At 31.1% G+C, this 14,019-nt stretch overlaps 1 protein-coding gene and 1 long non-coding RNA gene across 2 annotated transcripts; one reads left to right on the top strand and one right to left on the bottom strand.

Annotated features, from left to right (window-relative positions):
• Positions 1 to 6,276: 6,276 nt before the first annotated feature.
• LOC149094399 (uncharacterized) lies at positions 6,277 to 8,695 on the bottom strand. Its single transcript, XR_016200903.1, has 3 exons — positions 8,555 to 8,695; positions 7,929 to 8,470; positions 6,277 to 7,485 (listed from the first exon to the last, which is right to left on the bottom strand). It is a non-coding gene; the product is annotated as an uncharacterized LOC149094399 (long non-coding RNA).
• On the top strand, positions 8,288 to 13,919 carry LOC107364619 (uncharacterized). Its single transcript, XM_025161520.2, has 2 exons — positions 8,288 to 12,118; positions 12,812 to 13,919. The coding sequence occupies exons 1-2, from the start codon at positions 8,288 to 8,290 to the stop codon at positions 13,574 to 13,576; spliced, it is 4,596 nt and encodes a 1,531-aa protein (XP_025017288.2). The 3' UTR covers positions 13,577 to 13,919.
• The last annotated feature ends 100 nt before the right edge of the window (positions 13,920 to 14,019 follow it).

Raw genomic sequence — 14,019 nt, 5'->3', positions numbered from 1 at the left:
TCAGATTTTTCAGTATTCATCTTCAAGATTATGTTTTGCTTTTGAGCTGTTAAATAATTCTGGAAATTATCGTAATTGTAGCTCAACCTAAATAGCTGAGTGTTGAGTATAATATAAAAATTGGTTTAATTGCATTAAAACAATATTAAGTTAAAAAGAGTTTAATTTTGACATGAAAAAATTATCAAATCATATTTCCAAGTGGAAAGCAGTGAATCTCCATGAAGGTCATGATAAGTAAACGTTGAACAAATTTGAGTTGATTACTTAAACTTGATGATTATGATTTTGTGAGTAAACTTAGAAACTTGACTCATTTCTGAAAACCTTTTAAATGGATTGAAAAATGGCCTCAAGTTTAACTGTAACACAAATTGCTGATAATTTCATTCTAATTTTTACCAACAATCAGGAAATTTATTTAAATTACTTTTCATCTTGATCATAAATAACATCTTAATGTTCGCAAAATTGTACATTTCATTGATTTAATCGAATTGAAAAAATTTCTTCAATCTCATATTTCGTCTAAATATAATTTCTTATAATTATTTATTCAATTTGATTCCAATTGATAGACAAATGTTTAACAGTTCATCGATCCTGATTGTCAATGAATGACTCAATGTAAATCAACTAATCAAACAAAAACCAGGAAGACGATCTAATGAACTAAATAATCAACTAGAAATTAAAAATCAAAATGCGAACCAGAAATTAACTGATCGATGATTCGGAATCTTAATTCAATTACATTTGAAAACCAATGAACAATTATTTTTGGCTTGAAAGTGATTATAAATCATGTCTAACGGGAAAAGTGAAAGTTAAAGGCTATTTTAATAGATGCGATGATTTATTAGATTGTAAAAAGTAGAAGCAAACAATTAGATTCCGAAAAAAGGTGAATTAATGATCATCTTAATGGTCTTCTTTAAATTAATTCATTTTGCTTTTTCATTGAAAATTATAATTTTGAGTAACTCGGTAATGAATGAAAAATGATTAAATATCTCACAATTAGATTCATTAAACAAGTTGATTCCGTTGATTATAAATCATTGTTAATGGCAAGCTATTTAAGATTTTAATATTTTTTCAATCAAAAAAACAATATTGTAAAAAGTGTACAAAAATGAGGTCATTTAATAATAATGAAAAATCGGCATTTTTAGACTGAAAAAAGTCTAAATTTCGTGAAAATTTTAAAGCACATTAAACAATAGACAAGTTTCTATGTTTGTTATTCATTATTTTCAATCCATTTCATGTTCAGTTCATTGAATCACGAACAATTTTCACCAATTTGTTGGTCAACACCTCAAAGTGAATTAACCCAAAGTGTTAATTCAATTACTTTTGTAGTCTAAAATAGCCGAAGAGCTATATTTACCTTTTAATCAATAAATTAGCTTTTCTTTATCATTTCCTATCAACTAATTAATTCAATTGCTGTTCATTATGAATGCATTTCTAATCAAATAGATTTCTATTTCTAACCCATTCGTATGTTTTCATCTATTATTGCTTGTAATACTTAATCTGACAATTATAATTGTTAAGGCGCTAGTTAAGATCATTGGTCAGGTTCATTGTTTAAACTGAATCTCAATTACGAAGATTGGATGCTAACTGTGATCATTTATCACTTTAACTGACCAACAGAGTTGATGTCAAATTTGATTTTAACCATTTCACGATGTCAATCATTTCGTTTAATTTCACATATTTTGATCAATTGCTTCATTGTTTTAACTTGATTAACCTAAAATTTTACCAGATTATTTGAGCCTCCAACCGAGTCAAAGTAGGGTAAACCTTGTCTTCAGGTATTCAGGTTTTGAATGGACCCTCAATCAAGCTGAATTGCGTGTAAAATTAAAATATTTATATGAATAACAAAAAAATTAAATCAATTGGTTTATCCTCATCATAATGAGAATCCAGTTGAATATCATTTTTCATTGCATGTCATCTCTTGAAGATGAATTTTCAATCTAATCATTTGTTGATCAACGTTCATCAACTTGGTTATACTTTAACTGGTTGTGTGAGTGTAAAAAATCTGGTTTTGTGTTGAAGGGACAATTATTACAGGGTTAACAAGAAAAAGGTTTACCCTTTGCCTTACAGCAATTGCCCTTGGAACCACAAAATTCATCAGATTATTCTAAATTCTTGTTGTTCCATTCAACGTTGAACTTGATTATAATTGGGCCAAAGTTAACGTTTAACCGGGTTAATAAGGTGTAGTTAAGTTACAATTAACAGTTATCATAGTTGTTGCCCTTTGGCTTGGATATAATATTTGGATTAACAATCAATTGAGGCCAAATTAAAGATGAAAGCTGAACACGCGAAAACCAAAATTGGATTAAAATGAAAATTTTAAATTGAAAGTTTACTCTTGATTAGTAAATTATACAAAATTACAAATCAATTGCTATTTTTGTGTTGTTACTTGAAACAAATTCAAGGTTTAAAAATGATTCTCAATGATTAGTCTTTCAAGATTCATGGTTTGCTGGTGATTTTCATCAAAAACACAATCTAATCGTTCAACTGTAAACCCATTTTGACACCAAATAAAAGCTGTAGTTACAATTGTAAAAACAAATTGTTAATCATTCGTGTTTATTGTTTCAACGAAAACTGAATTTAAATTGAGTTGTATCAGCATTACAATCAATGATAAAGATGAAGACAAATTGAACAAATTGATTGTTCACTTGCATAGAAGAGAAGCAAAAAAATGATCTCTTCATTTCACTGTTAACCATTTAATTGTGAGAATCAATAACAATGTTTGTCAACTGTGAAGGTTAATTAGCTGATTTGACACTCATTTACTAATCAATCTTACATTAACTTTTGCTGTGAATTTTGTCATTACATTTCATTTCATTTACAATGAATTGTAAAATCCTAATTCCCATGAACTTTAACTTGTTCAACTTTCTTTTGCTCACATAATCAAGCCATTTAAATTGTAATTATTGTCAACAATTAGATTGGTAAAAAACTCATCATTGAAAATTGATTACAATTCATTGCAACCTTTGGTTACTCTACTTCATTGAAAGTCTAACATTTGGAAAGATTCAATTTGCACTTCTTTTTGATCAGCTTTAAATGCTAATTATCACTGCTAATTATGATGATAATGAACTTGCATTGAACAGTTGATTACATGAAAATAGTTAATTTACTCTTGTGTCTTCCCTTTTCTTGCGCCGTCAATCATCTGGAATAATTGTGTTTAATATATTGCAACTGTTTACAATTAGTTGATTAACCCAGGAAGAATAGTTTTAAGTGAACAAATGGTAAAATGAAACACTTGACTATCAAATCAAATGATTGAATAGTGACTTAAACAGACCAACTAACCATTAAATTGACTTTAGACATACAATTAGTTTGTTAGCTGACAATTTGTTCAATTCAAAGATAGATTTTCTAACCAGAAATTCATCCAAAGATCATCTGTCGAGTTCATTTTATGGTGAAAAATAAATTGAATAACAAGTCAAAGGCTATTATTGAGTCTTTTTGGGTTTGAGGTTCAAGGCCTGAGAGTCAATTGTAGTCAACCCAATCTAGAGCAATGAGTCCAGTTGACCAGAAAATAGACAAATCGGACAAAAAATAAGTGTAACAATCAAATGGGAAAAAAGTACAAAATCAAAATCAAAATGGTTCTGCAATCATTTAAGGTTACCAACAATTAAAACACTTTTTTATGTTGTTTACAAAAAATACAAATGTTAGTATTTTTAGCATTTTTAATGCTAATTCCAGACTGTATTCATGAATTCATGACAATTACAATTGATTAAAATTCAAGATGATCAAGTTACCATTGTTGGATACAAACTCGTCAGTGATTGTGTGAATAATAATGATCATGAAAATAAACGCAATCACACCCACATAAACATGAAAATTTAAATTAACGATATTAACGTCAACCTGGTAATAAACAAAGTCACAAACAACAATCAACTGCCAGTAAAAACAATCAACTCATTTGCTAATCAGTAAACCTTTGATGTTTTTTTTTCGAACCACTTTTTTTGTGTCTTTTGCATAAAATGTGATCTGCGCTTTTTTACATTCAATGACTTTTTTGTTGAACAATAACAACAAAAAGTCTGCTTAATTGTAACCATCATTTAACCATCATTGAAACCTTTATTATAATGATGATCAACAGTCAAACAATAACGTTAAAGTGTTGTTTAAATCACTTTGTTTATTGTGCGTGTTTATGTTTAATGTTTAATATGGTTTTTGTGTATAAATCTATTTTTAGGGTTATCGTCCGTTTCAGTTATTTGTTGTACTCAAGGGTTAGTGACATGAATCGCTGTTTGTGTGTGTGTGTGCTTCATACTTGTGTTATTGAGTACAACAAAACTGGCCTCAAAGTGAGTCTAAACGGTTCGAGGAATCAGAAATGATCTCAACAATGTTCAAGATGGTCAGGTTGTTGGTTATGGGTTTCATGTTTTGTTTTTTGCTTTTTGGTTTATCACTTGTTAGGAAGAGGAAAAGGCTGAGTTTGGTTAATTTGCTTTCTGAGATTAATGTTAATTTAATTCACTTGATGGTCAACATTTTCACTTTTGATGAGCAAACAATTTAAAGCTTACAATTTATTAACATTCAGTCTTGTCTGGTGATTTTGTTTTGTTTTTCTCATTGTTTCTAATGTTTCAAATGTTTCTCATTTTGAAAACCACTTTTGATCAGTTAATTGTTTATCTTGTAACATTTTAAATTATTGTCATTAAACAATCTAAACTGTAACCAACAATCAATTGTATATTGGCTTCTTGTTTGCTTATAAATTGTGTTAAACAGCCATCTGACTGTTTTTCAATCTTGTTATCTGGTTACATTTAGTTAACTGATTGTTACCTTTTTGTGTCCTCTATAAGGAGGACGTCAGAAGTTGCCTATTTTCAGATCACTTTAAAACTAATTTTTCTTATGTACTTTTTTATGCTGAGTTCGATAATATAAATTATTTTTTGGTCAGAGCTACCGTTCGAGAGATATTCACGAAAAAAACACAGGAATTTAAGGATAGAGGAACGTAAAAGATTCATGAATAAGAGTTAGAATTATGTTATCTAGATTTGTTTTTTATATGATTCAGTGTTCTTGATCATATATTTGTAATAAAAAACTAGAAAAAATGGTGCAAAATACCCAAACATTTAAAAGTTAGATGATTCGCATTTCGACATTTGTTTTAACCATGTTCCAGGTAGGGACGCACAACGATATTCACATTTTAGACATAATCAGCTATGCTGATTTCATATTTAAAATAATAAAGACAAAAAAGTGGTGCAAAATGAGTTAAACATCCACAACAAAAATTCGAAACAGTTCTAGTCTTTTTTGACTTATTTTGCACCATTTTTTTGTCATTTTTATTTTAAATATGAAATCAGCATAGCTGATTATGTCTATAATATGAATATCATGGTGCGTCCTTACCCGGAACATGGACAGAAATCGACCCGAACAAACTCGAAATAGTTTTTCTTACCTTTGACTTATTTTGCACCACTTTTTTGTCTTTATTATTTTAAATATGAAATCAGCATAGCTGATTATGTCTAAAATGTGAATATCGTTGTGCGTCCCTACCTGGAACATGGTTAAAACAAATGTCGAAATGCGAATCATCTAACTTTTAAATGTTTGGGTATTTTGCACCATTTTTTCTAGTTTTTTATTACAAATATATGATCAAGAACACTGAATCATATAAAAAACAAATCTAGATAACATAATTCTAACTCTTATTCATGAATCTTTTACGTTCCTCTATCCTTAAATTCCTTTGTTTTTTTCGTGAATATCTCTCGAACGGTAGCTCTGACCAAAAAATAATTTATATTATCGAACTCAGCATAAAAAAATACATAAGAAAAATTAGTTTTAAAGTGTTCTGAGTTTGGGCACTTTTCCCTATTCATTTTGACATCCTCCTTATTGAATCAAGCTTTTTTCTCGATGATTGATTGTTAGCAATTAAACATGTAAAAAGGTTTCAATTCATTTAAATAACTGCAATTAGCTGATAATTAGATAACTGCTTTAATTGTGATTTTCAGTTTGATTCAACTTGATTTTGTTGAAAGGCTTTCATTTTTACCATCAGATTTGTATTATTTTCATCTTGACTTAATAGTTGACTAGCTAATTGTGATCGGGTAAACAATTAGATTAACTGTCAATGAACTTAAAGACTCGAAATTGAAGTTAATTGTTTAATAAGCAATTTAATTGATTGACAATAAAATATCTAAATTAATTGTTGTTGTGAAAAAAACAAAACTGACATGAAAATTATTTCCAAAAGTTACTTTTTTTTTCTTCTTTTTGATCAATTGAAATCGATTACTTTCAATCATTCTTGAGTAACATTTAATAAATTTGAAGGATCGTGTTGTTGAATACAATTGATTTATCAAGTGAAACAATAAATAACTTTTTTTGTTTTTTGTTTAATTTGAACTTGAAATATTTTATATTGCCCCTTTAAACCGTTGCAAGAGCACAAGTAATGAGTGCAATTGATTTAGTTGCTATTATCGTCATGATATCAGCTAAGGCTATGAATAAAGGTGTATCAGAATCGTGAAAGATCCAAATCAATCAGTTCCCACTCAGTTTGAATGTTAAAATTTGTTCATCTCCCTTTTTATTATCGACAGAATGATCATCATCCAAATCATTGAGGCACCATTTAAACTCTTTTTTGTTAACTGAAAGGTAAAACAGTAGGAGAAGCAACAGTTAAACCATTAGAAATTCAATCAATACAACAGCAAATTGTTCCGCTTTCAGGATGAACCAATGGAAAGTGATACTCCGATAATGTAATCATGTTTAGATTAGTGAAAATCTAATTGAAAGCTAATCAAGTCTCTGATCACGTTCAAAAGGTGAATTTGGGTAACCATGTTAATGTATTTTCAGATGTGTTTCCAAAAAAAGTGGCGATAATAAAAGGTGAAAAGAAGATATTAAATCAATTGACTTTTGACTCAGTTTAATCCAAGTGAAAGTTCCGTCATTCTTTTCTTTTTCCAATAAACTTTATATTGGCACATGGTAAAACTCAATCCATTCCGGCTTCATTAGATTAATTAATGATGAGATCAGGTTCTGTCAATCTCCACTCCACTCCTTTGATCCCTACATATTTTGAACTTTTTTCCTGCCAATCCTTCATTGGTAACATTGTCATCACTTAAAGTAGACTTGATAAGAAAATGGCCATAAAAATGTCGACAGTTGATTGCAATAGCTGCTCATAAATTAACTTAACATCCATAAATAACAATTACTAATTGTCCATAGTCTATTGTTTATCTTGTGATTATCTTGTGATCAATTCAGGTTGAGAGCCATCTAGGAACAAGGTGAATAATTGTGACCAGACCGCGAAAGACGAGACTTCTGTTAAATAGATGGGAAATGAATTTTAATCATTAATCAGTTGTATTATTCAGTTATTTTTTCATTGATATCTGAAATAGAGGAGGAAGTCGATTGATATTTGAAAGAAAGAAGAGAGAGATGAGAGGAAGAGAAGGAGCGAGTGCGCTTGGGTGAAAATTGTTGATGAAAATAGAGTTTACTTTTTTCAAAGTCGCAAAAGTGTATTGAAAGTTAAACAAGTTGATTTAACCTGTATAACTAACCAGTTTTTATCTTCTTTTTTGCTCATTCTCTTTTAGATTAACTTCGCAACTCTGTCATCATTATTATCAACACAACAGCACCACCAACAACAACAACAACAAATACAGCAACAAGATGAAACATAACTTCGATTAACCTTCTTCTAGTGTCATCATCATTACCTATTTTTCTCGACTTCTTCTTATTATTTCTATTACCTTTTCTATCATTTTTCATTATTATCTCTCCCTTTCACTTGAATAGCTTCTTTTCACCAACTAATTATTTGCATCAATTGTTTCCATTCATAAAGACCAAACCTTTTCATGTTTTCAACTAAAACTTTCACCGTTCAACAGGTTCACTGATCATCTTCACCATTTACTACCATCATTATCATTATCAATTCGTCAAGTGTTGTCACATTCTTCATTTTCGTCAACTCGTCATTTTAGATTGTTTTTAGGTTTGGCTCCTCACCATTCAACACATTCATCATCATCCAGTAGTGGCATTACTTTTTTACTTTAAACCAACAGTTACTTTCAAAAGCTGCCAACATTAAGCTTACACAGTAATGTCCGTTGTGTGTCGATCATTCAGGCAAAATGCCTGGAAAAAAGATCTTTGTTCTGATTGTTTCCGTCCAGAAAATGATCATCAAATGGTTGATGTCCATGTCAACTCTAATGGTCCCAACATAGTTAATACAACTGAATGGAGTGGTAAAGTTCAAGCTTTACAGTCAACCAAGGTTAACCTATCAGAGTTGAAGAAAAATGGGAATACCAATGGATACAATAAAGTGAATAATATAAATGGTAATAATAATGTGAATACCTACAAAATATCAGCAACATCAACACTACCCGCAAATACGGATGCTGTTAATGAAAATAACTTCAACAATGGTGATATTTTCAATGGTAAGATTGCCATGCTTAACCAACGTAATTTGGATAAATCTGAAGACTTGTATGATAATGTGAAAAATTCAACAAACGGCCATAACGATAAATTTAATGGTAATTGCCAAACTAATAAAACACAGACGATAAGATTAAACTCTATGCCTTTGGTACACAAGGTTGTTGGAATTCTTAAAGTAAAGAGTGAATCAGGTGAACAAGCGCGCAAAGGATCAGTTCAATTTAAATGTGAACCTATTGTCATTGGTTACTGTGATGATGATGACTCGGGAAATGAAGAGGAAGAAGAGTTTGACTATAGTGATTACAATCCAGACGATGATGATGATCATTCAGAAGAGGATTCTGAATTTTCTCGGTTAACTGCTTCCAATACGAGGTTTAACTCTATCGGAGCTAATCTTCGCGATGCCAAAATACTGCAAACATTTGGTCAAATAAACAATCAAAGTGTTGGTATAGCTTTCCGAATTGGTGACTTTAAATCCGAAACAAGGAAACATGATTACGATGAAACTTTAATTGGATGTAACAGAGTCTCAGAGTTGATTGGTGAAGAAAAACGTGGTAAACTGACTAATGGGTCAAATGGTAACTCTACTATAGCTAATGGAACCAACAACTTGTTATCAACAAAAAACGGTTCTGGTGATAATTACATCAACAACAAAAAGAATGTAGATGGTGACGAGTTGGTGAAGAAAAGTAATGGTGTTAATGGAAATAATAATCTAACTGATCATGATGGGTCAAATGGCAGGCCAGACGATAATGTGAAAAGAAATGCTGGGAACATGAATAACAACAACAGCAAAGACAATAACTCAACATTGCCAATCGTTCCTATTACTTTAAACTCTAATACGGTTAACTCTACAATAATTAGCAGTCCTATGATATCAACAGTTTCATCTTCACATGTTAATAATACAAATACAACAACAACATCATCATTAACATACAGTTCTGGTAAACCTTTAGAAACATCAAACACCTCAACAAACAAAGTCAACAACACACCAGCCTCCGCAAACACCAACAATGCTACCATTCCTGACAATACCAGTGATACTGTTAATAATGATACATCAAACATTATGGGTAACGGAGGGTCCTTGAGTTTTAAAGCGACTGATTCTTCAGCCAAATATAATACCACCAATAATAGTCTGAAAAGTGAATTAAGTAAAACATCACAATTGACTACGCCTTTAGTCCTAATTTCATCAACCCATTGTACCACTGTTGTAACCATTACAACAACTACATGTTCGTCATCTAATAAGCTTAATTCTGTTTCTACTTGTGCACCACATCAGACGACGCCATCGTCATTGTCTTCTGTATCTTCTGCATCGCCAATAGTCACCATTGCCCCTATGAAATCAGAAGCTGTGAATGCCAAGGAAAAGTTGACATGCAAATCATATCAAGAAAGTTCAGATGATACTAATGGAAATAAATCAAGTTACAATAATGGGGAAAATCAATCAACCACTGTAGCAGATTCTCATAATGAATTAACCTGTATAAGTTTACCTGTAACTAACGGAAAGTTGACTCAATTAGCGATTAATGATGATTACTCAATTGATCCCAGGAAAGTTGTGGGACCTGAAATTGAATATACATCAAGTAAAAATGTTGACGAGACAGAGGTTATCTTTATTGGTGGCGGCATAAACAGACTGTCATTAGTTTCAAAGGATGATCAGGTGGAAAATGAATTATACTTTGAAAATAGAGGCGTTAATAGAAAAAAATTGGAATCAATTGACAGTGAAATGAAATCAAATGATGATCCTGATGTTGATGATTGCTCTTCTACGACTGATGTAGCCGATTCTGCTGTGTCAAATGTTTTTACATCAACTGATGAGGATGATGATGATGATAACGAGCAGAGAAACGATCAAAATGACAATAATGAGGTTAACAATGAAGTTAACGATGATGTTGTAATATCATCCGTATCATTAACTTTAGTCAACAAATTCAATGATACTAGAGAAGAAGAACGATGTTCTGAAAGCATCGAAATTTCAGCCAACATTAACAACAATAATAATTTAACCACTAATGGTAAAATTAATTCAATTAATGATGAAAGGAGTGAGATACCCAAAAAACCGGAAAGAACATTGAAATCATTAAAGCCCAAAATACCATCTAAACCATTTTCATTGAGTCATGGTAATAAGGTCAATGATGAAGATTATTTTTACGGTAATGGCATTGAAACCCATTTAAATAGTAATGATAACAGTGACAATACTAAACAATTTAGTTGTGACAATGGTTTAAATAACTCGGTTGTCGATCAATTTGCTCAATCAAAAAGTGAAATTAACTCAACCTCCTGGGATAACAATCATCAATCAAGCCGAGAATTGCGATTAGCTGAATTGGCCCAAGAATTGGAATCGGTACGTCACCCAGGCAAACGTCAAGCTCCTATCCCACCGCCATCGACCCATGAAGTTTCCGATAGACAGGCCAAGTTTAATACTCTCACTAGATCAAGTCTACCTGCTCCACCGCCTCGCCCACCTCCACCTTCTGGACTTAAACACATTGTTAATGGAGTTACCAATGGTTATCATGGATCAAATATTTTTCACTCCAATGGAAACAGTAATAACAATAGTGGAAGCACCAAGTTTTCACTGAAAAAATTGTTGAAATTATCCAAGGATGACAATGATTTGGAGCACAATGGTGAATCAATCAGTGGAAAGATTTGGAAACACAAATTTGATTTGGATAGACGTAAAAGTAGTCCAGGTCATAATGTTGACTCTCAAGATCGATCAACATCAGGATCTTATGATGTTAACAGATCATCTTTTTATGGAAATGGTCGAGAACGAAGTTACTCTTTGAGTGGAAACTCTTGTTTACCGCAACCTCAACAACTCTTGCTGAACCAACAGGCTCAACAACAGCAAAATAAACCCAACGGATTTCGTCCTGTTGTTCCTGCTCGTCGTAGTCGATCAAATGATGTAAATCTCAATAACAATGATAAAAATTCAATCGATAGTCAAATGTTAAACCGTTTAATCACTTCATCAACAAATGGTTCTTTCCATTGTAAACCAATTGGAATATCAACTCAATCTCAGCTTACTATTTCACCTGTATCTTCACCTACTAGTTCATCCCTGTCAAACAGTGTCTCCTCACCCTCACCGCCATCATCATCAACCTCACCTTTACCTAGATCAACCACTAGATTATCATCCCAATCAGACTTGATCTTGACCAACCTTAATCTAGATTCCGCCTACACTGTCATAGCTAAATATAATGCTGACACTTTGAACCGTATACTCCATAATTATTCATTAACTCATCAATCATATAAGAATATATCCAAAAAAGATCTTTTCTACGAATCTTTTCGCTTGATTGGACCTGAATCGAAGATATACAAAGATGCTTACCTTAAAAGCGAAACTATATCAGCCAATTTTCTGGTAAGTTATCTCAGCGTCCAAAACCAATAGGATTAAAATGGTAGATGCTTGAGTTGGCAGTTAACAGAAATTGAAAACTAATTTCAACCATTTGTTTGACTAGAGAGTTGGAATTGATTTTAATTGTTAAAGATTAGGTCAATGACTTTCGTAATAGCTACAATTTTGTTACTAATTAGAAAAAGAAGCTCTCGATTGTGAATTGTAAATTGAAGACAGGTGATACACTCTCAATGAAATGATGTTTTTCTCAACTCTAAAATTGACTGTTGAAGTGTTCAACATTTATTCCTTTTATTTTTTTTCTCCTTCACCAAACATCACATCTTAATATAAAATTGTAAAAATTGAGTAGCAATTTACAGGATCATTTTGGAAAGTTACAGTCAAAACAACAATTTACACGATATGGGCCAGTAAACGCGATGACAGGGAGAAACACTAAAAAAATGCTTAATAGACAAAACTTAAGTTGACAAATCCTGAATTTGACAGAAGTCCTTCATTTCCTTCACCTTTTCACAAGACTCAGATAAAATTGAGAAATATTAACACTCATCAATTGGTTTGAAATTGTTTTATTATTAGTATCAAGTGAATCAGACCTTCTCATTATTGAACAAGTTTATATATTAATGATTCAAGTCTCTTTAACCAAATTGATTAATTTTTTGCACTCTTTTCCGATTTCAGGTCACTCCTTTGGCTTACTCAATTCGCTCCGAAGTCTCTTTTGATCTTAAATACGGCCAATTCATTGATCCCGATGAGAATGTCAAAATGTTTGCCCTTAAACCAGAATTTGACTTGATTATTACCCTTGATCGACTTTTGGATGAAGATTCTTCAGAGCTTACTGGAAGCTTGAACTTGAAAAATGCTGCTTTCATTATTCTTCAATTTATCAGTTTACTCAAATATTACCAAGCCAATGGAATTGAAGGAGTTAATGAAGATCAATTAAAGTTAACTATGTTATGTTGTAATAAGAAACAGACAACCAACAACATGTACTTGATTAGTCCTTCATTTGATTATGTCTCCAATGTTACAAAGCATTATTCAGATTCGTCAACAAGCTTATCACTTTGTAAATGTGTTAAAGTATTAGTTAGAAATTTGAGACGTAAATTGACTAAATCTGATGATCTTTTAACATTGGTGGAAGACATTTTGCATGAAGAGACATCTTCTTCCCTAACCATAGCCAAATCTTTGTGTGAAATCATTTTATTTGAGGTTCCATTCAATTTTGAATCACAAGGAACTTTGGAACTGTGGTTGGATATTCAACGAACCAAATTTATTAATTTGTTAAACTATGAGACTGAAAAGGAATCAGCAAGCCACAAAACTGTCCATAATTACTATTTTATGTTATTTTTAACTCGATCCAATTTAAAGATTCTATTTCAATGTATTAATCAAGTTAGAGGTAAACTTTTATCCCTTTCTTGAACATTCAATTATAATTTTCCTACGTTTTTCACCATATTTAACCTTTTACTTTTGCTTTTTGGTCATTGATTGTCTGATGTTTATAAAAAGTATTCAAGTAATTTTAACATGTTAATATTTTTTAAAAAAAATTGTTCTGAGTAATTATCTGTCAATCCAAATGATTTCATTGTTCAGCCTTAATGAGCACAATGAATACTGAAATTATTTCAATTATTTTCATCTGATGAAATGCTATCGATTTTTCACTAATTTTTACCATTCAATTCAATGTCAAATTAATAAATTTTCTTGTTACATTGATGATACATTGATGAAAATAAAAGCTAATTTCATATTTAAACTGATCCTTGAACATTTAATCTTTAACCCTCCTACTCACACAATTTATTTCATGGAAATATGGAGAATCGGAAATTTTAAATGTAGGCATCATTGTAATG

The sequence above is a fragment of the Tetranychus urticae genome, chromosome 1 (assembly GCF_039701765.1).
Source record: "Tetranychus urticae isolate SD_2017Ah chromosome 1, NJAU_TeUrti_SD_1.0, whole genome shotgun sequence".
Taxonomy (NCBI): domain Eukaryota; kingdom Metazoa; phylum Arthropoda; class Arachnida; order Trombidiformes; family Tetranychidae; genus Tetranychus; species Tetranychus urticae.
The sequence above is the reverse complement of the archived record's forward strand: the minus strand, read 5'-3'. Positions and strand labels throughout refer to the sequence as shown.